Below are 26,318 nucleotides of genomic sequence, written 5' to 3'. Positions count from 1 at the left end.
TAATTTCAAGCGCATGAAGCACTCTCGTTTATTTATATTGGTGTGGACATATCAATTTTTGGTCTGGGACCTCAGCCTGGGTATCGATGTTTCAATTGTGTATATGATTTTTTGAGGAATTTGCGTTTTTTCATTAGCATTTCGGATTCGTTAAAAAAATACAATTGCTATAGGTATAGGTATAAAGGAGTTTCATTGACGTACTTGATTGATGATTCGTATAAGAAATTATTTGAAGTTGAACCTGTTCCAGTTTTAGGCCTGGCATCATTGGTTGCGTCTCCCTGTTCTCCTCCAGCAGTTAATATGCAGAACAGTGGAGATAGCTGGGACTACCCTGTCGAAATGTTAGTCTACACCTTTTTCCTGTATTAATCCTTCTAATTTTTTAAAAAATAAATTGTTGCAATATAGACTTTTTCATATTGTCTTTCTTTGAATTAAGTGCTTGAAAGATAATTTTTTCATGGTCAGATATGAATTTTTAGTCACAATTGCCCGCTTCTTCTAACTAAGCGTTTTGAATTGAATAACTGCGTCTCTGAAGCGTCTTTAAACTTGAAAAGCTTGATAAAACGACTTTTATATCAGGATTTTTATGTTCGAATATTTCCGGAAACTTTCTTTCATTATTCGTCTGTTTTCACTGATTTTATTGTAATTTCCCAGTAAAATTAAACTTGGTTGCTTTTGTAAAAAATATGTTAAAAACATGGTTAGTTATACCACATGACAAGATACCATCACGTTATATACAAACATGGTAGATCCTTGAATGGGTATCAAGATTTTACAGATTGATTGAATGATGAATGATCAAGAATGATTGGTCCACAAAATGGCAAAACGTACCAAGTTGCAAAAAGTAAAAAAAGCACCCTTCAAAAATATTATAAACTGAATCATTAGATTGAGCAAAATCTATCGTGAATGATAAACAAAATTCAGCAACATTGACCAACATTGAGCCTTCTTTTTCATATATAATAAATAAATTTAAGTAAAAGCAAGCTCCGTATATACAAAATACAAACTTTTAGGGGACAACCTCCTGAAAGCCCCCACTATGGCCTAACAAAAGGCTAAACAAAACTAAATTAACCAACATCACATTCATTTAAAACTGAAGAAGCTTGGCGTGTGTTTCCAAGTTTTTAGAAGAGTTGATGTGGGTTAAGTAGTAAGAAATGTGTACACCTGAAATCACTTTTTGGCTGATTTTACCCCAACAAGTTTGATCATGCGCGCGGATGAAAAATTCTTGGCAATTATTCCCTGTATGTTAGGATTGTTGCCTAAATATGTAATAGACTTACGTTAACTCCATTTTTGAACTGGACAGGTTAAATTCCTTCGTTTATAATTAATCAAGCTGTGGAGAATTCTGTTTGTATACCCGAAAAATGCCCGAGAGCCATAAATGCAGTCTACATTTGTCATGAACGCTTTTGCACAGAATCAGAAGTCTGGGCGTCTAAAGTGAATAAACTATATTTTGGTATTGCGAATGCAGACTTAATTCCTGCTTACGTAATTTTGAAGAACACAGGTTTAATTCCTTCGTTTATAAAGTCGGTTTACACACTGTGAAGAATATTGTTTGTATACCCGACAGAGGATTGATGGCTATAAATCCAGTCTATGATTGACATTAACGCTTTTGCGCAGTAGCAGAAATCTGGACGTCTAATGTGAATAAATTATATATTGGTATTGCGTATACAGGCTCAGAGATTTCTCACGTTGAAGATAGTATTTTTTAACTACATGTGAAACGTCTGGGTAGGGAGCGTTCTATATTCTGATGAAAATATTACCTAAGGGCTATTTTTAGAACACAAACTCAAACTCAATTTCGAACTAGTCTCGTTCAGACTGCAAATAGACTTCCCTTTCATTTAATACACAACAAGCCATACGATTCAGACGCATTATGTTTTGCGAAATTTGTATCCGAAAAACACAAGTTTTAACATGATGAAAGGAAGTAATTGATTCTTCAATAGAGTTTGTCAAAAAGTTACGGAAGAAAATAATAATCTGGAAGAATCGAAACTTTGACCTCAGTATTGATTATTTTATCCAGCAAAGATCAGTAGTTTTTGACAGGGAAGACAATTGTCGATTAGATAGAACACAATTGCAAGTTGAGAATAAATTTTACCCCCCGCAATTGAAATCCGGTTAATTCAGCATTTGAAAAAAATTCCTCGTTTGAAGTGAAACTAAGAAGTTAAAACAAAGTCCTTTAGGAATACGAAAAGTAGAAACATCTTATTTTTTTTGTTTTAAAGGATCGATCTGAAAAACTAGTATTGTCAAGTAGAACAATTGGGCGGAACAACATCTTGTCACTTTGGTTGCAAGGAGCATAAGGACAGAGAAAAAAACGGAACAAAACCTCTTGTTTGACTTCCGAGCGCTTCAAAAATCCCTCAAAAAAACAAATTGACATAAGGAAGCAAAAAAGAAGAACATATGGAAACCAGAAGAACAGCATTTTGTGTTTCTATCAAGAGCGCATTAAGAATCTCTAAACAAGAGGAGTGGTGCAACACAGAAAACTTGTGGAAAGTAAGTTAAAAGAACTTCTTTTTACTTCATGTAGCACTTCCATCATTTCAACCTATACAACTCATCCACGGATCAAAACAAGGTAGACTGAACAACAAAAATAGATAAAATTAGAATTCATTAAATGTGAAAAAATAGAATGATACCAGAACTTTCTTTCATCAGATATACAAGAAAATATCTAAATATAATTAAACCATTTAAGTTCGTCAAAATTTCGCAATCATAGCAAATTTTTTTTTACTGAAACTTGTTTTATAGGCTAAATATTAATCTACCTCCTCCATATAAGGGTTTCAAAAAGCACTCAAAACTCCTTTACAGTCATATATATACATCGTTTGAGATTTGCAAAAATTTTGGAAAGCAAAATAATTTTCAGAAAAAATTACGTTGATACTTCTAAACATAACTAAAGCTGTCCAGAAATATACCAAAACGAGGAAACGTGTCCATGAGTTATCTGAGATCAATTGTTTAATATTAAAATTATGTTTGTTATTTATAGGCAGTTTTTTTATAAACAAACAACAAAACTTAACAGAAAATTTTTTTCAAAATTCAGTATAACCAATATGCACATTCCTAGAGACCTTCACTTTTATTTAAATAACCAAAATTTTCTTTCTGGAGATTGTTCAAATTTGAATAGAATATGAAAATTTATCTAGGAGTTCGTCTATATGTCATCTAAAATCAAAGAAAAGTTATGAGAAATAATAATGTGTACAAATTAGAGCAAAAGTTTCTCATCAGTACTTAACTACTTATGAATGTTTCTTACCTTCCCAAAACAGTCAATAAACGTTTTTAGCAGTCAATAGATGCAAACTACTTCCTTTAAGTGTCATAAATTATGAGAAATAGTTGAGATATTTTTCTCTAACTCTGCTTTAAATAAAAAAGACAAGAACTAAAAAAAATCCTGTTCAGAACACATTTTGTCAGAAAGGCATTTTTTTTGGTTTGCTGATGTCATATTTATTGAAGCTCTGCAAAATTTTTTTATCTGCATGAATTTTTTCTATAATTACAATGCATCTGTTATTACGTTTTTATTCAACCAATTGAGAGAAACAATATTTAAACTTTCAGCTGCATTACAAATTTTACAATTTATCAGCTGTCAATTGTCAATCAACAGCGGTTGTAAACGTCACATGTATATTTCTCGTTATGTATGCGTATCCTCAGCATTGCAAAAATTGGTCAAAATGCAAAATAAATTTAACGGACACACAAAACTGATTGTATGATAAAGATCCGCAAGACAAAATATGCTATGCTTTGCCAAAGGAGCTAATTTTAAAAACTTTTCAGGGGTAGAAAAAATCTGTTGAAAAAAGTAACTACATACTGGAAGTGAATTTGGTAGCTTCTGTTCTTTTATGAAAACTTAACAGCTCTTTTATGTCCTACTCGAAATTTGTGATAAACTTATTAGATCAAGCAAAACTGAAAAAAACTTCCTTTTCTTGGAAATGGAAAAAATCTAGGCAACCACACGGATTTCCCCAATTTTCTTTATTTGAAAACGTGTTTTTGCGAATTTAGCCAAAATTGGAAAAAAACGTGATCGACTTTTTGCATGGTTTGCTAATAAATTAGTGTCTTATGAGACCGAAGACAATGAAAAACATGATTTGCTCTTCAGTAAATCTGTCAACTTTTGATTTACTGTTGAATTGTTTTTGTTCCACAACCAAAAAACGTTCTAAAGCTGACTAATAGGAAAGTTTTTTCAACTGGAATCCATTTTTGATCACCTAGTCACACTGCATCAATCATCATTTTTAAAATTTAGCCTATTTTTTTGTCATATTGGATCTAGAAGTTGCTTTTATCAAAAAATTTTTTTGAACTTCAAAAAACATTAAAATTTTTACTGCAAATCAAATCGCCAACAATTTGATTCTGTCTCATTTGATTACTAACATATTTGACTGTAAGTAAAAGATTTGGCTGAGAGATTTTAAAACAACCCAAAAAAAATCAAGGAGAAAAAGTCAGTTGGAAACTTTAAGCGTCTATACATCGAGTTTCTATTCAAATATAAAACTCAAGAAATTTAAAACAAATTGCCAAACAGCCATAAAAGATTTTAGTTCCTTTTCTTGATTTTATCATAGGTTCACTGAGTGCACACAAAAAGAATAATCAATTCAACACACATCAAAAAGCAAACAGATTTTAGAGAGACAAGAGTACTATAAAAACAAACATTGCTGTAAAAATATTCATTTTGAAGCTTTCAACAACTACAGATCAGTGGTTCTTTTTCTTTCCAATGAATTGATTTTGATTTGTAAAAATTTAACAACAAAGGTCTTATGGAAGTAAGTTTAATCTTAAATACTTGAATCTAGTTGTTGCAAGTGGTTGCAATATAGTGAGTTTCCAACATTTTACTCCTAAACTAAAGCTAACTACCTATTTTTGGGAAAACACGGAGGAGTACCCATTTTTTTGTGGTTTAATCAACTTAGTTTTGCTTCAGTTTAAGCCCAGTAATTTGCATGCATTTTTTTTGCCATGAAAAACTGCATTTCTATCCAATAATTCCTAGAAAGCTAATTTTAAGATCCGTTAGATTTAGATGTAAAAATTGAAAATTTTTGGTTGTTTTTTGACGAAGCTTACACTTAACCAACCAATCAAAACGTATTGGTATATGCAGATTATTGACTGTATCTTAAGTTTCGGAAGGGAACAAAAACTATAAAAGCCAAGAACTATAAATTGAGGTCAAGCAGCCTTAAAAGCCAAGCATTGAGGTCAAACAGCCTATAAAAACCAAAAACTCTAAATTGGGGTCAAGCAATTTACTGGAATTTTGACTTGTACAATTTTTGCCTGTTCGATATTAGCATGTAAAATACTAGATTATGCACAGTTTTAGTATTTCTTTAATTTCTTTTTTCTGATAAAGTCCGACAACTTTTTCCTTTCATTTTCTTTTTCAAATGCAGATCTGTTTTTTCATTGATTTATTGTTAAAATAAATCAAATTTTCTCAAATTTATTGAGGCCATTCATTGCCAGCTCACAAAAAAATAAAAACCAAAAAATAATACAAGGTCAAGATCAATTAAATCTCTGATATTAGAAAATTTACAATTTTAGCAGTTTTTTTAATTTCTGTTCTCTGATAAAGTTCGACCAATTATTTTCCCTTTCATTTGCTTTTTCAAATGCAGATCTGTTTTTTCATTGATTTATTCTTAAAATAAATCAAATTCAAAATTATTCAGGACATTCATTGCCAGCTCACAAAAAATTAAAAACCAAAAAAATAGAAGGTCAAGATAAATTAAATCTCTGATTTTGTAGATAGTATCTTTTAGGAGTAGTAAGTGGAGAGGGTAAGTGATCAAGTACCCTGTATTCCATGTATAATTTAAGTTACCATAAAGGATCCGTGGATGAGTTTTTTAGCATGTTTCTCAAAGTGTTCATCGGTAATGGAATTTTGATATAAATTTTTCTGTTTTAGATGAAGACTTTCAGCTGTGACGAGCGCTCGAAGAGGTACAGCAGCAAAGAGAAGCTATTGCAACATATGGAGAAGGAGCATAACACAAAACATGAAAAAGCGGCAGACTATAAACGCGGAAATTGTGAAAAGAAGTTCTTTCAGAGCAGGAACTTATTCAGCGTTTGAAAACAGTTCATGGATTTCAGACGTACACGAAGTGCAAGCAATGTACGCAAATTTTTGGCGACACTTCATCTTGTGTTAGACATGAAAAGCACGCTCATGGAACTCACACAGAGGTTTCAAAGAAAGTTAAAAGCAAGAATGGGCAACAGAAGGCCAAACATGCGGTTGAAAACTTTTCCTGTCGTTCAAGTTACAAGCGGACAACAAAATTAATATGTTAACTTTTTTACGGAACATCTCGAAGACCTTAAGTTATTCGTGAGAATTAAAATAGCAGAGCTTGGACCTTTGAAAATTCAGCTCTCTGTTTTTGTACAGATGTTGAAACCAGCAGATGATACCAAAGTCGGCTGTCATGCAAACACAAAGTCGAAAACTTTAACAACAGAACCATCAGATGATGAAATTTTTGAAATGATTGATCAAATGAACAACTCAATTAAAATTTTTCAAGCGGCGGTAGTGGATTGGTTGTTCAGAAGACCTTAGACAGCATCTCAAAGACCTTAAATTGTTCGTGAGACAAAATTCAAAACATTCCAGCCATCTTGCAAACAATTTTCAATAAACCTATTACATCTAAAAAACACAAGAATGTTATCACTTTATCAATAATAGCCCTGAACAAGAAAAAATGGATAGTAGTCAATATGACGACATTTTTTTAAAGGTTATGTTTTAAAGAAGTTAAAGGAAATTTAGTTCCAGAGCAGATACGTTCAAGGCATTCTCATAGGCCTAAATTTTAGAAAGAACCATTTAAATTTCGTTTTTGACACTTGCATTTTCTTGAACAACATATCCCAGATAATTTGAATTTTTTTGTTAGTGCGTTTTGCAAAAAATAGAAAAAGAAATTAGAGAGTCTAGAATCAGAAAATTCTAGACATTCTAATTTATTTCAATTTTAATAAACTTTAGTGGAGTAAGCAAGAAATGAAATTTAAAGGAGGAAGCAAGAAATTGGAGTAAACTAGACTCTAAGAATAATAGGACTTAAAGTTTCAAAAAGTGGAGTGATATTTAAAGCCATAAACCTAAAAAAAGTCTCAGCGAAAGTTAAGCAAAAGTTTTTTCGACTTTTTAGAGCAAAAACAATTGGGTTCAATGAAATGACAATTGAGACTATTTGATTTTCACTGCAGAAATAAAAAAGCCAAAGATTTCAAGTCTAGTTGACGAATAATGTCAAAGAAAACATAATTGCAACTTCAAAAAACGTAACAGAAGAACATTTTTAAAAGCAGAGTGCTATTACAAAAATAGCAGAGTGCTAATATTATTTAAAAAAATGCTTAACTCCTTAATTTGATAGCGCAGCTGGATAATAATTTTTTCCTATGTTAGACAACTACTTTGGGATAACAAGATCAAGGATTTTGCAACATGAAACCAATCCTGCGTGTTTCTTTTTTTTTACACTTCAATTTCATGTTTTCGTTTAATACATTATTTTTTTCATCCGTTTCAAACCGTTTTCATCAGTTTTCAAAGTGAATTGAAAGTGCTCTAAAGCTTAAGAAGAAAAGTTTTTGCAAAAGTAAATTTTCTTCTCACTACACAGATGTAGAATCAAAGAAGTATTAATAAAGTTCTCATTAGAACTCATGACATTGTTTGAGAAACTTAACCCAGAAAAACTTTTGATAAGTTGTCTGTCATTATACAGAATTATTTTGTTTGCCAGTTTTGCTAAGCTTTAAGACAAGCCATCGCGATCTCTCAAAATTGTTGAAATATTTGAATAACCCAGTAGTATGAATTGTGTACACCTGAACTCACTTTTTGGCTAATTTTCCCGAAACATGTTCGATCATGCGCGCGGATGAAAAATTTTTGGCAATTATTCCCTGTATGTTAGGATTGTTGCCTGAATATGTAATAGACTTACCTTAACTTCATTTTTGATCTGGACAGTTTCAATTCCTTCGTTTATATTTAATCAAGCTGTGGAGAATACCCTTTGTATACCCGACAACTGCCTGAGGGCTATAAACCGTTCTATATTTGTCATAAACAGTTTTGCGCAGAACCAGAAGTCTGGGCGTCTAATGTGAATAAAATCTATATTGGTATTGCGACTGCAGGCTTAATTCCTGCTTACGTAATTTTGAAGAACACAAACTTAATTCTTTCGTTTATAAATTATGTTTACACACTTTGAAGAATATTGTTTGTATACCCGACAGATGCTTGATGGCTATAAATCCACTCTATGATTGACATGAACGCTTTTGCGCAGTAGCAGAAATCTGGACGTCTAATGTGAATAAATTATATATTGGTATTGCGTATACAGGCTCAGAGATTTCTCACGTTGAAAATAGTATTTTTAACTACATGTGAAACGTCTGAGTAGGGAGCGTTCTATATTCTGATGAAAATATTACCTAAGGGCTATTTTCAGAGCACAAACTCAAACTCAATTTCGAACTAGTCTCGTTCAGACTGCAAATAGACTTCTCTTTCAATTAATACACAACAAGCCATATGATTCAGACGTATTATGTTTTGAGAAATTCGTATCCCAAAAAAACAAGTTTGAACATGATGAAAGGAAGCAAATGATTCTTCAATAGAGTTTGTCAAAAAGTTAAGGAAGAAAATAATAATCTGGAAGAATCGTAACTTTGACCTCAGTTTTGATTATTTTATCCAGAAAAGATCAGTAATTTTTGACAGGGAAGACAATCGTCGATTAGATAGAACACAAATGCAAGTTGAGAGTAAATTTTACCCCCCGCAATTGAAATCAGGTTATTTCAGCATTTTAAAAGAATTCCTAGTTTGAAGTAAAACTAAGAAGTTAAAACAAAGTCCTTTAGGAATCCGAAAAGTAGAAACATCATGTTTTTTTAGTTTAAAAGGATCTATCTGAAAAACGAGTAGTGTCAAGAGGAACAATAGGATGGAACAACATCTTGTCACTTTGGTTGCAGGGAGCATAAGGAAAGAGAAAAAAAACGGAACAAAACATCTTGTTTGCCTTCCGAGCACTTCAAAAATCCCTCAAAAAACGAATTGACATAAGGAAGCAAAAAATAAGAACATATGGAAACCAGAAGAACAGCATTTTGTTTGTCTATCAAGAGCGCATTAAGAATCTCTTAACAAGAGGAGTGGTGCAAAACATGAAACTTGTGGAAAGTAAGTTAAAAGAACTTCTTTTTACTTCATGTAGCACTTCCATCATTTCAACCGATACAACTCATCCACGGAGCAAAACAAGGTAGTCGGAACAAGTTTCTCATCAGTACTTAACTACTTATGAATGTTTCTTACCTTCCCAAAACAGTCAATAAACGTTTTCATCAGTCAATAGATGCAAACTACTTTTTTAAGTGTCATAAATTATGACAATTAGTTGAGATATTTTTCTCTAACTCTGCTTTAAATAAAAAAGACAACTTAAATAAAAAACAACTTTAAATAAAAAAGACAAATAAAAAGACAACTCTGACAAAATCCTGTTCAGAATACTTTTTGTCAGAAAGGCATTTATTTTGGTTTGCTGATGTCATTTTTATTGAAGCACTGCAAAGTTGTTTTAACTTCATGAATTTTTTCTATAATTACAATGCATCTGTAATTACGTTTATATTCAACCAATTTAGAGAAACAATGCTTAAAACTTCAGCTGCATTAAACCAGACTTCAGAAGCAACCAACTTCAATCCAGAAGTGAATTGGGTAGCTTCTGTTCTTTTAAGAAAAATTTAATAGCTCCTTTCTGTCTGACTCGAAAACTGTGATAAAGTTAACAGATCAAGCAAAACTGAAAAAACGTCGTTTTCTTGGAAATGGAAAAAATTTAAACAACCATACGGTTCTCCCCAATTCTCTTTATTCAAAAACGCGTTTTTGCGACTTTAGCTAAAATTGGAAAAAACGTGATCGACTTTTTTGCATGGTACGCTAATAAATTTTCAGACCGAAGACAATGAAAAACATGATTTGCTCTTCAGACAATCTGTCAATTTTTGATTGACTGTTGAATTACTTTTGTTCCAATCCCACGAAAACGTTCTCAGCTGACTATTAAGAAATTTGTTAAGTGGAATCCATTTGTGAACGCCTAGGTCACACTGCATCAATCATCAATTTTAAAATTTAGTCAATTGTTTTGTCGTATTGCATCTAGGAATTGCTTTTATCAAAATTTTTTTTGAACTTCAAAAAGCATTAAAAATTTTACTGCAAATCAAATCGCTAACGATTTGATTCTGTCACATTTGATTGCTAACATATTTGACTGTAAGTAGAAGATTTGGCTGACAGTTTTTAAAACAACCCTAAAATTATCAAGGAGAAAAAGTCAGTTGGAAACTGGAAACTTTGAGCAACCATACATCGAGTTTCTATTCAAATATAAAATTCAAGAACATTAAAAAAAACTGCCAAACAGCCATAAAAGATTTTAGTTCATTTTCCTGATTTTATCCAAGGTTCACTGGGTCCACACAAAAAGAAAAATCAATTCAACACACATCAAAATGCAAACAGATTTTAGAGAGACACGAGTACTATAAAAACAATCCTTGCCGTAAAAATATTCATTTTGAAGCTTCCAACAACTACAGATCAGTCGTTTTTTTTCTTTCCCAATGAATTAGTTTTGATTCGTGAAAATTCAACAACAAAAGTATCATGGAAGTAAGTTTAATCTTATATACTTGAATCTAGTTGTTGCAAGTGGTTGCAGTATTGTGAGTTTGCAAAATTTTACTCCTAAACTAAAGCAAAACACCTAATTGCGGGAAAAACGGAGGACTACCCATTTTTTTGTGGTTTAATCAACTTAGTATCGCTTCAGTTTAAGCCCAGTATTTTGCAGGTAATTTTTTTACCATGAAAAACTGCTTTTCTATCCAATAATTCCTAGAAACTTGATTTTAAGATTCGTGAAATTTAGATGTATAAATTGAAAGTTTTTGGTTTTTTTGACGAAGCTTACATTTAACCAACCAATCAAACAAATTAGAAGTGTAAGTCCTACAATTTTCTCCTAAAACCCATTTGCACATGTGCTAAATGATGAAACCGGCAAACATCTAATTTACTGGAGTTTTCGCTAGTACAATATTAGCATGTAAAATATTAGAAAATTTACAATATTAGCAGTTTTTTTAATTTCTGTTCTCTGATAAAGTTCGACCAATTATTTTCCCTTTCATTTGCTTTTTCAAATGCAGATCTGTTTTTTCATTGATTTATTCTTAAAATAAATCAAATTCAAATTTATTCAGGACATTCATTGCCAGCTCACAAAAAATTAAAAACCAAAAAAATACAAGGTCAAGATAAATTAAATCTCTGATTTTGTAGATAGTATTTTTTAGGAGTAGTAAGTGGAGAGGGTAAGTGATCAAGTACCCTGTATTCCTTGTATAATTTAAGTTACCATAAAGGATCCGTGGATGAGTTTTTTAGCATGTTCCTCAAAGTGTTCATCAGTAATGGAATTTTGACATAACTTTTTCTGTTTTAGATGAACAATTGCAGCTGTGACGAGCGCTCAAAAAAGTACAGCAGGAAAGAGAAGCTAGTGCAGCATATGGAGAAGGAGCATAACACAAAACATGAAAAAGCGGCAGACTATAAACGCGGAAATTGTGAAAAGAAGTTCTTTCAGAGCAGGAACTTTATTCAGCGTTTGAAAACAGTTCATGGTTTTCAGACGTACACGAAGTGCAAGCAATGTACGCAAATTTTTGGCGACACTTCATCTTGTGTTAGACATGAAAATCACGCTCATGGTACTCACACAGAGGTTTCAGAGAAAGTTAAAAGCAAGAATGGGCAACAGAAGGCCAAACATGCGGTTGAAAACTTTTCCTGTCGTTCAAGTTACAAGCGGACAACAAAATTGATATGTTAACTTTTTTACGGAACATCTCGAAGACCTTATGTATTTCGTGAGAATTAAAATAGCAGAGCTTGGACCTTTGAAAATTCAGCTCTCTGTTTTTTAACAGATGTTGAAACCAGCAGATGATACCAAAGTCGGCTGTCATGCAAACACAAAGTCAAAAACTTTATCAACAGAACCATCAGATGATGAAATTTTTGAGACTTTAGCGACTTTTGCGACTTTAGCTAAAATTGGAAAAAACGTGATCGACTTTTTTGCATGGTACGCTAATAAATTTTCAGACCGAAGACAATGAAAAACATGATTTGCTCTTCAGACAATCTGTCAATTTTTGATTGACTGTTGAATTACTTTTGTTCCAATCCCACGAAAACGTTCTCAGCTGACTATTAAGAAATTTGTTAAGTGGAATCCATTTGTGAACGCCTAGGTCACACTGCATCAATCATCAATTTTAAAATATAGTCAATTGTTCTGTCGTATTGCATCTAGGAATTGCTTTTATCAAAATTTTTTTTGAACTTCAAAAAGCATTAAAAATTTTACTGCAAATCAAATCGCTAACGATTTGATTCTGTCATATTTGATTGCTAACATATTTGACTGTAAGTAGAAGATTTGGCTGACAGTTTTTAAAACAACCCTAAAATTATCAAGGAGAAAAAGTCAGTTGGAAACTGGAAACTTTGAGCAACCATACATCGAGTTTCTATTCAAATATAAAATTCAAGAACATTAAAAAAAACTGCCAAACAGCCATAAAAGATTTTAGTTCATTTTCCTGATTTTATCCAAGGTTCACTGGGTCCACACAAAAAGAAAAATCAATTCAACACACATCAAAATGCAAACAGATTTTAGAGAGACACGAGTACTATAAAAACAATCCTTGCCGTAAAAATATTCATTTTGAAGCTTCCAACAACTACAGATCAGTCGTTTTTTTTCTTTCCCAATGAATTAGTTTTGATTCGTGAAAATTTAACAACAAAAGTATCATGGAAGTAAGTTTAATCTTATATACTTGAATCTAGTTGTTGCAAGTGGTTGCAGTATTGTAAGTTTGCAAAATTTTACTCCTAAACTAAAGCAAAACACCTAATTGCGGGAAAAACGGAGGACTACCCATTTTTTTGTGGTTTAATCAACTTAGTATCGCTTCAGTTTAAGCCCAGTATTTTGCAGGTAATTTTTTTTACCATGAAAAACTGCTTTTCTATCCAATAATTCCTAGAAACTTGATTTTAAGATTCGTGAAATTTAGATGTAAGAATTGAAAGTTTTTGGTTTTTTTGACGAAGCTTACATTTAACCAACCAATCAAACAAATTAGAAGTGTAAGTCCTACAATTTTCTCCTAAAACCCATTTGCACATGTGCTAAATGATGAAACCGGCAAACATCTAATTTACTGGAGTTTTCGCTAGTACAATATTAGCATGTAAAATATTAGAAAATTTACAATTTTAGCAGTTTTTTTAATTTCTGTTCTCTGATAAAGTTCGACCAATTATTTTCCCTTTCATTTGCTTTTTCAAATGCAGATCTGTTTTTTCATTGATTTATTCTTAAAATAAATCAAATTCAAAATTATTCAGGACATTCATTTCCAGCTCACAAAAAATTAAAAACCAAAAAAATACAAGGTCAAGATAAATTAAATCTCTGATTTTGTAGATAGTATCTTTTAGGAGTAGTAAGTGGAGAGGGTAAGTGATCAAGTACCCTGTATTCCATGTATAATTTAAGTTACCATAAAGGATCCGTGGATGAGTTTTTTAGCATGTTTCTCAAAGTGTTCATCGGTAATGGAATTTTGATATAAATTTTTCTGTTTTAGATGAAGACTTTCAGCTGTGACGAGCGCTCGAAGAGGTACAGCAGCAAAGAGAAGCTATTGCAACATATGGAGAAGGAGCATAACACAAAACATGAAAAAGCGGCAGACTATAAACGCGGAAATTGTGAAAAGAAGTTCTTTCAGAGCAGGAACTTATTCAGCGTTTGAAAACAGTTCATGGATTTCAGACGTACACGAAGTGCAAGCAATGTACGCAAATTTTTGGCGACACTTCATCTTGTGTTAGACATGGAAAGCACGCTCATGGAACTCACACAGAGGTTTCAAAGAAAGTTAAAAGCAAGAATGGGCAACAGAAGGCCAAACATGCGGTTGAAAACTTTTCCTGTCGTTCAAGTTACAAGCGGACAACAAAATTAATATGTTAACTTTTTTACGGAACATCTCGAAGACCTTAAGTTATTCGTGAGAGTTGAAATAGCAGAGCTTGGACCTTTGAAAATTCAGCTCTCTGTTTTTGTACAGATGTTGAAACCAGCAGATGATACCAAAGTCGGCTGTCATGCAAACACAAAGTCGAAAACTTTAACAACAGAACCATCAGATGATGAAATTTTTGAAATGATTGATCAAATGAACAACTCAATTAAAATTTTTCAAGCGGCGGTAGTGGATTGGTTGTTCAGAAAATTGATCATTTGGATATAAACATTAACAAATTCAAGCCTATCTCAGGTAGCAGTTACATTGCTACACCAGCTGCCTTGGTGGTAAATCACTTTCTGAATATTCAAAATCTGGACAACAAAAGTTTCGCATACTCAGTGCCTGCTGCGTTGTATCTCGTAACAAAAAACAGAGAGAGGCAGAGCAAATAAATGACAAAATTGCAAGAATTCAAATGGAACAATATTGGGTTTCCAGGTCCTTAACAGATGTTCCAAAGTTTGAGAAACAAAACAATATTGGAATAAATATTTTTGGTTTTGACAGCAACAAAATCCTACCACTTTACTTGTGTGGAAAGAATAAACACAAAGCTATTCCTTTGTTGTTGCTAACCGACGGATTTACTTGTCATTACAGCTTGATAACCAATTTAAAGAACATCACCGATACAAGTTTTGCGAACGGTGGCTTTACGGATTTCGAGACAACATATCAATGGAAAAACGTTTGGATTTATGTGGGGAGCAAAAAGCTGTTCATATTACTATGCCAACGGATGACTCGAAAATTTAATTTACAATTTGGCAAAAAACGTTTTCAGTTCCTTTATTTATTTACGCCGACACAGAGGCCGTCAGCCTTAAGCATGACACCTGCCGCCAAAATCCTGATAATAGCTACACCTTGAACAAAGAAACTCAGAAACTTTGCGCAATAGTTTTCTGTGCTGTTGATAAAGCTGGTGGAAGTGATTATTACAGTTTTGAAGGTGAGAAATGCACCAAAGAGTTTTTCGGTTGCTCAAAGGGAACGCAAAATCTTTTTCTGAGAGAAAACAGAAGCACAGAGCTCTAATAATATCTGATGAAGAACGGATGACAATGATTCATCTGGGTATAAGATGTGTTATTTGTCAGAAAAATTTGAACGACGAATAAGTAATCCACCAAGATCTCTTTACTGGTGAAATCTACGGAGCTGCACACAACAGCTGCAATATCAAGCTTCGTACGCAGACCTCTACACCAATTTTTTTCCACAACCTAAGCAAATATGACGCATATCATCTACTAAAGTACATTGAAATCCAATCGCAAGAAAAATTGACAGTAATTCCTTGCAACAGAGAGACATACATCTCCTTCTCTTTCTTTGTTCCTGCTGGTAGAACAAAAGATGACAAGCTACTGTTCGTTTCTTTGACAGCTTTCGTTTTTTATCTGGGAGTCTTGACACTCTGGTTACAACACTGGAAACGAAAGACTATTGTCAATTATCTAAACATTTCCCAGAATATGTCGACATTTTGCAAAAGAAAGGAGTTTTCCCATATTCACTTCTCGATGGCTTTGAGAAAATCTCTGAAAATTTGTTGCCTAATTATGGTGATGTTTGGATTTTTTTACTTTCTGGCCAAATTGATGTTTCTGAGGAGGATGTTCAGCAAGCTAACAAAGTTTGGAAATTGCTTGGCTGAAAAATTTTTGTTGATTATCTCAAGTTGTATCTCAAAACTGATGTTATTGTTCTGGCTGACGTGTTTGAAAAATGCCGGAGACTACTTGATAAGGTATACGGATTAGACACCTGTCATTACTATAGTGCACCCAAAATTTCATGGGATGCAATGTTGAAAAGGACTGAAGTGAAACTGGACTTGCTTTCGGATATAGATAAGCTATTGTTTTGTGAGAGAACCATCGGCGGAGGATTGAATGAAATTGGTGAAAAACGGTATATGAAAGCTAACAGCAAGAATTTGGATGACTTTGATGAAGAAAAACCAAGCACGTATGGGTTTTTCTGGATGTCGTCAACTTATACGGCGGAATAATGATGAAAAAACTGCCAACCGGGGGGATTTGAGTGGTCAGACATCAGTTTTGACAAGATCGTGCAAACATCTGAGGAAGGCGATGTTGGGTTCTTTGTAATGGTTGACCTGAATTATCCTAGCAACCTACATGACTGTCACAGCGCTTTTCCTCTGGCTGCTGAGAAGTTAAAAATCGATGCTGAGATGCTTTCTCAGTATCAAATAGAAATAGGAAACAAAACCATTCACATCCCAAAGCTTCTTGAAACGCTTCAGTCAAAGCAAAACTATGTATGTCATTATTCAGTTCTAAAGTTTTATTGTCAGCAAGGATTACAAGTAACAAAACTACATAACGCTTTAAATTTCAACTAAAGTTACTTTATGAAGTGTTATATTGAACAGAATACAAAGTTACGCCAGCAACCCGGAATTAGCACTTTTGAAAAGAACTTTTTCTAGTTGTTGAACAATTCATGCTTCGGAAAGACGATGGAAAACTTGCAATCTCGATACAAGATGGTGTTTGTTGAAAGCGAGGAGAAAGCAAAATTTTATTGCTACAAGTACAACGTTGAGAAGTTCAATATATTTCGAGAGAACCTTGTCGGGATCACTCTTAGCCAGAAAGAGATCAGGTGGAATAAACCAACTTATCTGGGTGCTGCTGTTTTGGATTTGTCAAAGTTACACCTGTACAGGTTCCGTTATGAAGAAATAAGACCTTTGTTTGACAAAAATGCTCGTGTAATGTACCGTGGCACTGATTCTCTATTTTACGAGATTGAGACGAATGAGATATACGAAGACCTTGCGCAGCTTAAACATATAGTTGATTTGAGTGATTACCCCAAAAATTATCACTTACATAGTGTATCGAACACGAATGTGCCACTGAAGTTATCAGATGAACTGAATGGTGACATTGTGTTGGAAACGGTTTTTCTGAAACCAAAAGTTTACTCTGTAAAAACAATGCAAGCAGTCAAGCAAAGTGCCAAAGGTGTGAGCAAACACGTGAAAAAGTCACATCATCATGATAATTTTAAGGAGGTGCTCAAATTCAATTTACCTCTCAGAAAACTAGTAACATCAATAACTAGTGACAAACACACTATCAACATAACAGAGTCTAACAAAATGCCTTGAGTGCTTTTGATGATAAGCATTATTATCTGAGTGAAGGTATTCTCTCATATGCTTACGGCCACTACAGAATTGGTCAAAGACAGAACCTCGGGAAAAGCTCTAAAGTCCTATATTGAGATGAATGAAAGCAAAATCATCAGATATTTAAATGAACAACCCGATAGTTAGATTGGAGAAATCTATTCTCCACCTGAACCTGGGTTCTGGCAAACCTCTCAAAATATGTCCGATGACGAGGAAATAATTGATTTTAATGCAGCTCCCTAAGAAAAGCCGTTCCCAAGATGTCCTTATTTGGATTTCGAAGCTGTGGAATGGCCTCCGGCAAAGAAGAGACGCTTGTCTTGTAAGCGCTGAAAATGATGATGCTACCCAACTCAACCCCGGTTGGCATCTCAAGAAGTATTGACTAGGAGATACAAAAACCTGCAAATGCTCCGCGCAGGAGGTATTTGCGACAACAACAGCTTTAAAAGGGAATTACAAGGACTTCTTTTTCTATTCGTGCTTTTCCTGAAATGTCAAGATGTCCATACAACATAAATAGATGTTGCAGAATATGCTGACAGAGAAGCCGTTTTAAATGGGTAGATTTATAAAACTTTAAACAGTGACTTAAATCAGAATGTTTTATCTTTAAATTTTTAACAGATGTTTGTTAATAATAATTTACTGTTTGTTCTCAACATTGCTTCATTAATTCAATAACCTTTTTTAATCTTTTCTTACAAGTAATAAGAAATTAAAAAGTTCTGAGCCGTTGTTCAATAAAAAAATGGTAATTTCATTTCCCCTGGTTCATGAAATAATTGTCAAGACACATCATAGCCGTCGAACCGCGGAGCTTGGGAAAATATCTCTAATAAACGAAGGAACTAAACCTGTCCAGTTCAAAAATGGAGTTAAGGTAAGTCTATTACATTTTCAGGCAACTATCTTAACATACAGGGAATAATTTCCAAGATTTTTTCATTCGCGCGACGGATCGAACATGTTTGAGGAAAATCAGCCAAAAAGTGAGTTCAGGTATAAACATTTCTTACTATTAGTAGTAAGAATTGTGTACACCTGAATTCACTTTTTGGCTGATTTTCCCCAAACATGTTTGGTTATGCGCGCGGATGAAAAATTCTTGGCAATTTTTCCCTGTATGTTAGGATTGTTGCCTGAAAATGTAATAGACTTACCTTAACTCCATTTTTGAACTGAACAGGTTTAGTTCTTTCGTTTATGAGAGATATTTACTCAAACTCCGCGGCTTGACAGTTATAATGTGTCTTGACAATTATTTCATGAATCAGGCGAAATGAAATTACATTATTTTTTTAGTGAAGAACGGTTCAGAATTTTTCAATTTCTTATTACTTGTAAGAGAAGATTTAAAAAAGTTATTGATTTAATGAAGCAATGTTAAGAACAAACACTAAATTATTATTGATGAACACCTATTAAAAATTTAAAGATACAGCATTCCGTTTTATGTCACTTTTTAAAGTTTTATAAACGTACCCATTTAAAGAGGCTTCTCCGTCGGCATCTTCTAAAACATCTATTTGTGTTGTATGGACATCTGGACATTTCAAGAAAAACACGAATAGAAACAGAAGTCCTTTTTATTCCCTTTTAAACCTGTTGTTGTTACAAGAAGCTCCTGCGTGGAGCAGTCGCAGGTTTTTTATCTCCTCGTCAATATTTCTTGAGACTTCCAACAGGGATGGAGTTGGGCAGCTATCCCTTATTAAAGCTGTTGTTGTCACAAGAAGCTCCTGCGCGGAGCCGTGGCAGGTTTTGTTTCTCCTCGTCAATGCTTCTTGAGACGATATCAGCTTTAATAGGGGATAGCTGACCAACTCCGCACCTGTTGGGGTCTCAGGAAGTATTGACAAGGGGAAACAAAACCTGCTACTGCACCGGACAGGTGCTTCTTGTGACAACACCAACTTTAATAGGGGATAGTTGCCCAACTCCATCCGGTTGGGAGTCTCAAGAAGTATTGACGAGGAGATGCAAAACCTGCGACTGCTCCACGCAGGAGCTTCTTGTGACAACAATAGCTTTATAAGAAGATTACAAGGAATTCTTTTTCTATTAGTGCTTTTCCTGAAATGTGCAAATGTCCATACAACACAAAACGGAGAAGCCGTTTTAAATGGTCCAGACTGAGAAGCCGTTTTAAATGGGTACATTTATAAAACTTTAAACAGTGATTTAAAACAGAATGTTGCATCTTTAAATATTCAATTGATGTTCGTTAATAATATTTTTTGTTTGTTCTTAACATTCCTTCACTAATTCAATAACCTTTTTTAATCTTCTCTTACAAGTAATAAGAAATTAAAAAGTCCAAGCCGTTCTTCAATAATAAATATGGTAATTTCATTTTCCCTGATTCATGAAATAATTGTCAAGACACATTATAACCATCGAGCCGCGGAGTTTGAGTATATATATCTGACAAACGAGGGAACTAAAACTGTCCAGTTCAAAAATGGAGTTAAGTTAAGTCTATTACATTTTCAGGCAAAAATCCTAACATACAGGGAATAATTGCCACGAACTTTACATCCGCGCGCACGATCGAACATGTTTGGGGAAAATCAGCCAAAAAGTGAGTTCAGGTGTACACATTTATTACTACTGGGTTATTCAAACATTTCAACAACTTCAGCAAAACTAGCAAACAAAATAATTCTGTAGAATGACAGACAAATTATCAAGAGTTTTAGTGGGTTTACTTTCTCACACAGTGTCTGAATTTCTATTAAGAGCTTAATTAATACTTCTTTGATTCTACATCTGTGTAGCGAGAAGAAAAGAGACGACAAAATCTACCTTTGCAAAAAACGTGTCTTATTAAGCTTTAGAGCACTTTCAAATCACTTTGAAAACGGATGAAAACGGTTTGAAACGGATGAAAAAATAATGTATTAAACAAAAACTTGAAATTAATGTATAAAATAAAAGAACCTCGGAGAATTGGTTTCATGTTGCAAACTTCTTGATCTTGTTATCCCAAAGTAGTTGTCTAACATAGGAAAAAATTATTTTCCAGCTGCGCTATCAAATTAAGGAGTTAAGCATTTTTTTTATAATAATAGCACTCTGTTATTTTTGTAATAGCACTCTGCTTTTAAATATGTTCTTCTGTTACGTTTTTTGAAGTTGCAATTATGTTTTCGTTGACATTATTCGTCGACTAGACTTGAAACCTTGGGAATTTTTTTATTTCTGCAGTGAAAATCAAATAGTCTCAATTGTCATTTCATTGAATCCAATTGTTTTTGCTCTAAAAAGTCGAAAAAACTTTTGCTTAACTTTCGCTGAGACTTTTTTTAGGTTTATGGCTTTAAATATCACTCCACTTTTTGAAACTTTAAGTCCTATTATTCTTAGAGTCTAGTTTACTCCAATTTCTTGCTTCCTCCTTTAAATTTCATTTCTTGCTTACTCCACTAAAGTTTATTAAAATTGAAATAAATTAGAATGTCTAGAATTTTTTGATTCTAGACACTCTAATTTCTTTTTCTATTTTTTGCAAAACGCACTAACAAAAAAAATTCAAATTTTCTGGGATATGTTGTTCAAGAAAATGCAAGTGTCAAAAACGAAATTTAAATGGTTCTTTCTAAAATTTAGGCCTATGAGAATGCCTTGAACGTATCTGCTCTGGAACTAAATTTCTTTTAACATCCTTGACACATAACCTTTAAAAAATGTCGTCATATTGACTACTATCAATTTTTTCTTGTTCAGGGCTATTATTGATGAAGTGATGAAATTATTGTGTTTTTTAGATGTAATAGGTTTATTGAAAATTGTTTGCAAATTGTGCTCTGCGCGTACTTTAACTTTTTAGCTTCATATTAACTAACTTACTTTTGTAACTGGGTTTGTTCATATTCGTGTTTCCTTCCAAATATGGAAAGGTCTTTGTTTTCCAAAGTTCGTTTTGTTTTTTTGTCCTGATTTCTAATTGCTTGCGTTTTCTTCTTTTTTTTTTCATTATGATACGGATTGGTTGATCAGATCTGATTTCTTTGAGAATAACAGATATATAAGGCATTTTTAAATGTTCACCTTCTGTGGGTGTTAAAAATGATTTTGCTCTATGTGTTTTTTCACGAGAAAATATCACGAGCTCTACATTTATATCTGACTCGTAATACGAATTGATTTCTATTTTTTTCAGTGAGTGATTGAGTGAGTGAGTGAGTGCGTGATTGTGTGTGTGTGTGTGTGTGTGTGTGTGAGAGAGAGAGAGAGAGAGAGAGAGAGAGAGAGAGAGCGAGAGATCTGAGTTACATGGATACTTTTTTAAAAATCCTTCTTCTTTCATGTCAAAATGACTAGAATTTTTTGATAATTGAACATGCAACGGATATCGCCTATAATTTTCAGTCAAAAAGGCCTCCAGAGGTTTCGTTTAGTCAATCAGATAAATTAATCAGAGCCGTTTTGCCTTGTGGCTTTATTATTTCAGCCCATAATCATTCGAATATCCGGTATAGAATACTTCGCTGAAAAAATTACAGGAATCCAGAACAACAACTCCCCCACAAACCACTCCCATTTTTTATTACGTCTCCAAATAGAACTTACATATCGACCTTTATATTTTTTTAATGTATATAATTCTTTTCTCGTAACCAATTTTCAGTTATATTTACTATTGGGTTTGTTGACTAAAAGTTGACAGAAAATCCGTAAAAATTTTAAATTGTTATTCAGACAGCGTCTATTCAATAGGCATTTTTATTGTCCTTATGTTTTCTTACAATTGTTTTCGCTTAAATTTTTATTTTTGTATTCATGAAAAATCAAGGCCAAGATTTGAATAAGCATCACCATTTAAAAGCCAGCGCATATTTTTTTATTGTTGTCGCCTTTTAGTAAGCATTTTTCTAGAAATGATTTTTGAATCCTGTTGAAGGTTTGTAAAGAAGGCGAGTGCAGTGAAAATAGTAAAATCTGAAATTTTTGTTGAATGTGTTTAGGTCAATTGCTGAATCCGCAATATTCACAGTGTTGGTGACAAATGATTGCGATGATAAAGATTTGACATACACGTGGACGGGGAGGGAAGAAAGCAGGCCAACTATGCGACAATTGGGATCCACTACAGTCCCAAAAAGGGTCATACAGTCATTTTTGGGTCAGATCACCTGTAATGATAATACCCAGGACGCTGTTTTTGTTTGTCCTCGTTTATGACGCAGACCATTTTTGAACGCACACAGTGGGTACGGTGCGTTCAAAAAATACACGGTCGAGGATTCTTGTTTAACGAGCAGCATAAACGAGCACGTACTTAAGGTCGAGCACCATAGACGCACAATAATAATAAAGTTAAAAAAATAAACTCAATTTCAGGTTGACGTAAAGGCAAACCGCAGTTTAAATTTACATAAACTTTATATTAACCGATTCAACTGAAGGTAAAATCTACGAGCTTAATCAATTGAATTGAAATTATGTAACTCTGATTTTACAATTTTGTATTAAAAATTTTGCTCATCACCCAGGTTAGGGTTTAAGACCGAAGCCACCCGTGATCAGACTATATACAGACTTTGGGGCCACATATGTCTATAGGTTTTCGTCTCTGATCAGACTTTTGTTAACCATTTGCAAACGTTGTCCAGACTTTGAAGAGAATTTGGTCTCTGATCAGACGCTTGAGTCAGCCTTGCCCAGAGTTTTTTTTTTGCAAATATTTTCCAGGCTCAGACCAGATTTTGTTGTCTGATCAGACTTTTGTGTGACAATTCTCCAATCTATGACCAGACTTTGGTCTCTTATCAAACTTTCAAGCGGCCACTGTCCAGATTAGTGTGCGACTATAAAATTTCTAGACGCGTAATTTGGGTCTCATTATATCCCACGCCTGCGACCCAGGGCGGTCGGACTAGTGGTGGCTTGGCTCTGGGACCTTAACCTGGGCATGATTATTTTTCAAAATTCAAGGAATAAAAGAATCGCTTAAGTAAAGCATCTGTCACTTGCTCAGTTTGTAATTAAATTGCTTCTATTCCATATGTCGTCGGATTCATTCGGTAATAACTTACGTTTATTTAGGCTCCATTTGTGTTCGGTGAGCCAAAACGCGGTATCAGTGGTAAGTTTAATCGCAGTGAAAAAGAAATTTGATACAACTTGCCATTACACGCATTATCTTGAATCTGTTTGTAAAACTTGTGATGCCTGACCAAGAACCAGATACGATCTCTTGCAACTTCGTATAATGATACTGTTAAGTTCAAATAACTGCTCTAACAAAAAACCTGCGCACGCTTTATCTTGTTTCGATGAGCTTAGGTTCATAGAAGTCAGAGGATGAGATATTAGGTGAAGGTCAATCAGGCAAAACATACTTTTGCATTCATCAAGCGAAAAAGTTGAAATAAAGGTGTACCTTAGTGATGAAAAAATTTAAAATCTTGCAAGAAATCTTGCAAGGGAATGCATAGTTCTTCCGTTTTTCTTGCAAGAATCTTGCAAGATTTGTATCCATTTTGCAAGATTTTTGCAAGATTTGCATCCATCTTGCAAGATTTGCATCCATTTTGCAAGATTTGCATCCATCTTGCAAGATTTGCATCCATCTTGCAAGATTCTTGCAAGCTTTTGAATCCGGGTCAAAAATATTTTCATTGATTTCGCTTTTGTAACTTGTTACGAAATCAATAAATTGCTTCAAAATTGAGCAAAAAAATTTATGGAAGTTTCGCAACTTTTTTCTTAAAAAATTTGCCAAAATGTTTATCCAAAGTAGTCGTAAAATTTTGGAAATGAAGCGAAATTTGCTTGCAGTTTTTTTTATTTCGTTTTCCTGAACAGAGAATTGGTAGCTGAAAATCTTCGCCCATGCTACAAAAACTCTATTCGCCACATCAAGTTTTCGCATAATATGCTTTGCCTATGTTCAATCAGCACCCTGAAAATGAACTAAGCCTTTCTTGTGTCGCTGTACTGACGATGCAAAATTGAAGGAAATAAAAAAGTTTGGGCTAAAACTCCTAATTTTCTATTTCCAAGATAACAATTGTTGTTCTGTATCTTTATTGCCATAGATCTTTTCAAACTTGAACCTATTGACTCATTAGTGCTGAGGTTATTCTTGCTAATTAACTATCAAAGCTTCAAGATAACCTCTTATGAATTAAATTCGTGTCTTTGAATGTTCTTCGCTTGTATAACAATTACAAACGCATGGCTTCAGAACCAGTTTTGACATCTTTTTAATCTCGATAAACTTTGATTAGTTTCTAGTACGTACCTATCTTATTGGACTGACTGACTGTGATAAAAATTATGTGAAAATTGTGCTGAATAAATCTCTGAAAACTTGTTGGAAATAGGCGAAAAAATTTAGATAATTTTTTCTCAAGCTTTTTGAACCGCTTTCATCTCATTAAGCAACTTTATCATAAAAATTCCACGGTTACATGACAATTTACCAATGGCATCTAATGCCCTTTGATCTTTTCGTTCAATAATCCGACAACAAGTTAGCAGTCACTATTACAGTTTACATGACAATTTACCCATTGACATTATACCCAATGCCAACATGCCCAATGCCAAAATACCCAATGCCATTATACCCAATTCACATTGATATTTTCATTCCACAATCCGAGTACTAATTAGCAGAAAATAGTTCTTACACGCATGATTTAACAAGCGTGTAATTCAATCCCATGTTTGGTTGTGATAGTTTCATATCAAGTCCCACGGGCCGCTGAGGCATGGCCATGGTCATAAAGCATAATAATTTAATCACTTGTTCGGTTGTGATAGTTTCATATCATGTTATGAAAATGGCAGGTTAGGTGTGATGGCATTAAGTATAATGGCAATGGGTAAAATGACATTGGGTAAATTGTCCTGACACTCGAACTCCATAACAGCCAAATATTTTACATACCATTCAAGCACTAAGCTGATTTCTTACAAAATTATCACTGACACCAAGAGATGGATCTCTATGAAACAGCAAATTGGACAAATCTTATTTCAGTTCCTCAAAATCAAATTTGTTAACGAAACTTTTTGTTTCAGCTCCGTTGGAACGTGCCATTATTTGCGTTCGAGTTGCACTCACGTCAGATTCCACAATATACACAGACGCTTGTGGATACTTTCGCTTTGTAATACCCACCCCAAGTGCTATTTTGCAGGGCCTTGAGTTCGAGACAGCTGAATTGTCTCAGACCCAAACCCTGGACGGGACCCAGTCGAATGACCCGATGGACACTAACATAATGGCTGCCAGTAATTACCATGTTCCAGATCCACTGACATATGACTGGTACTGTTCTCTGGATGATGAGAAACCAACACCAAAGAACTACCAAAATGGCAGTCGCAAATAAAGAACCGAGCCATGCTTTGGAACCTGCTTCAGTTTTTAGATGACATTTCTTTTATTGTAGTTAAATTGAACAAATGACAAGAGTTCCTGTGACTGCGTTTGAAAAACAGTATATAAAATAACATTACTAATTTGAACAGTGGTCATATATATTCGTCTAAAAGGAAAAAAAACAATTTGATGTCTTTTTCTTGTCTCACCCTGGTGATGAGCGGATTCAAACCTTGCAAGAATCTTGTAAGATGATCCAAAGCTTGCAAGATTTCTGTAGAAATCTTGCAAGATATCAATCAAGGCAAAAAAACATATCAGCGTACAATTGTTTTAGAAAACGTCTTTGAAGCAATTTATTGTTTATTAAACAAAATACAAAACCAAAATCAATGAAAAAATTTTTGGCCC

The 26,318-nt window shown here is 33.7% G+C and overlaps 1 protein-coding gene across 1 annotated transcript in view; it reads left to right on the top strand.

Annotated features, from left to right (window-relative positions):
* LOC142354121 (uncharacterized) overlaps positions 1–25,917 on the top strand; it is a 35,445-nt gene extending 9,528 nt beyond the window's left edge. Inside the window, exons 3-5 of the mRNA XM_075406390.1 lie at positions 260–347; positions 22,537–22,694; positions 25,604–25,917. Coding sequence (XP_075262505.1) covers positions 260–347; positions 22,537–22,694; positions 25,604–25,917 — 560 coding nt within the window. The remainder of the gene's footprint in view (positions 1–259; positions 348–22,536; positions 22,695–25,603) is intronic.
* Positions 25,918–26,318: the final 401 nt, after the last annotated feature.

Source organism: Convolutriloba macropyga, chromosome 15, assembly GCF_964194025.1.
Source record: "Convolutriloba macropyga chromosome 15, txConMacr16.3, whole genome shotgun sequence".
Taxonomy (NCBI): Eukaryota; Metazoa; Xenacoelomorpha; order Acoela; family Convolutidae; genus Convolutriloba; species Convolutriloba macropyga.
Note: the sequence above shows the minus strand (reverse complement) of the source record. Positions and strands in the feature narration are given on the sequence as shown.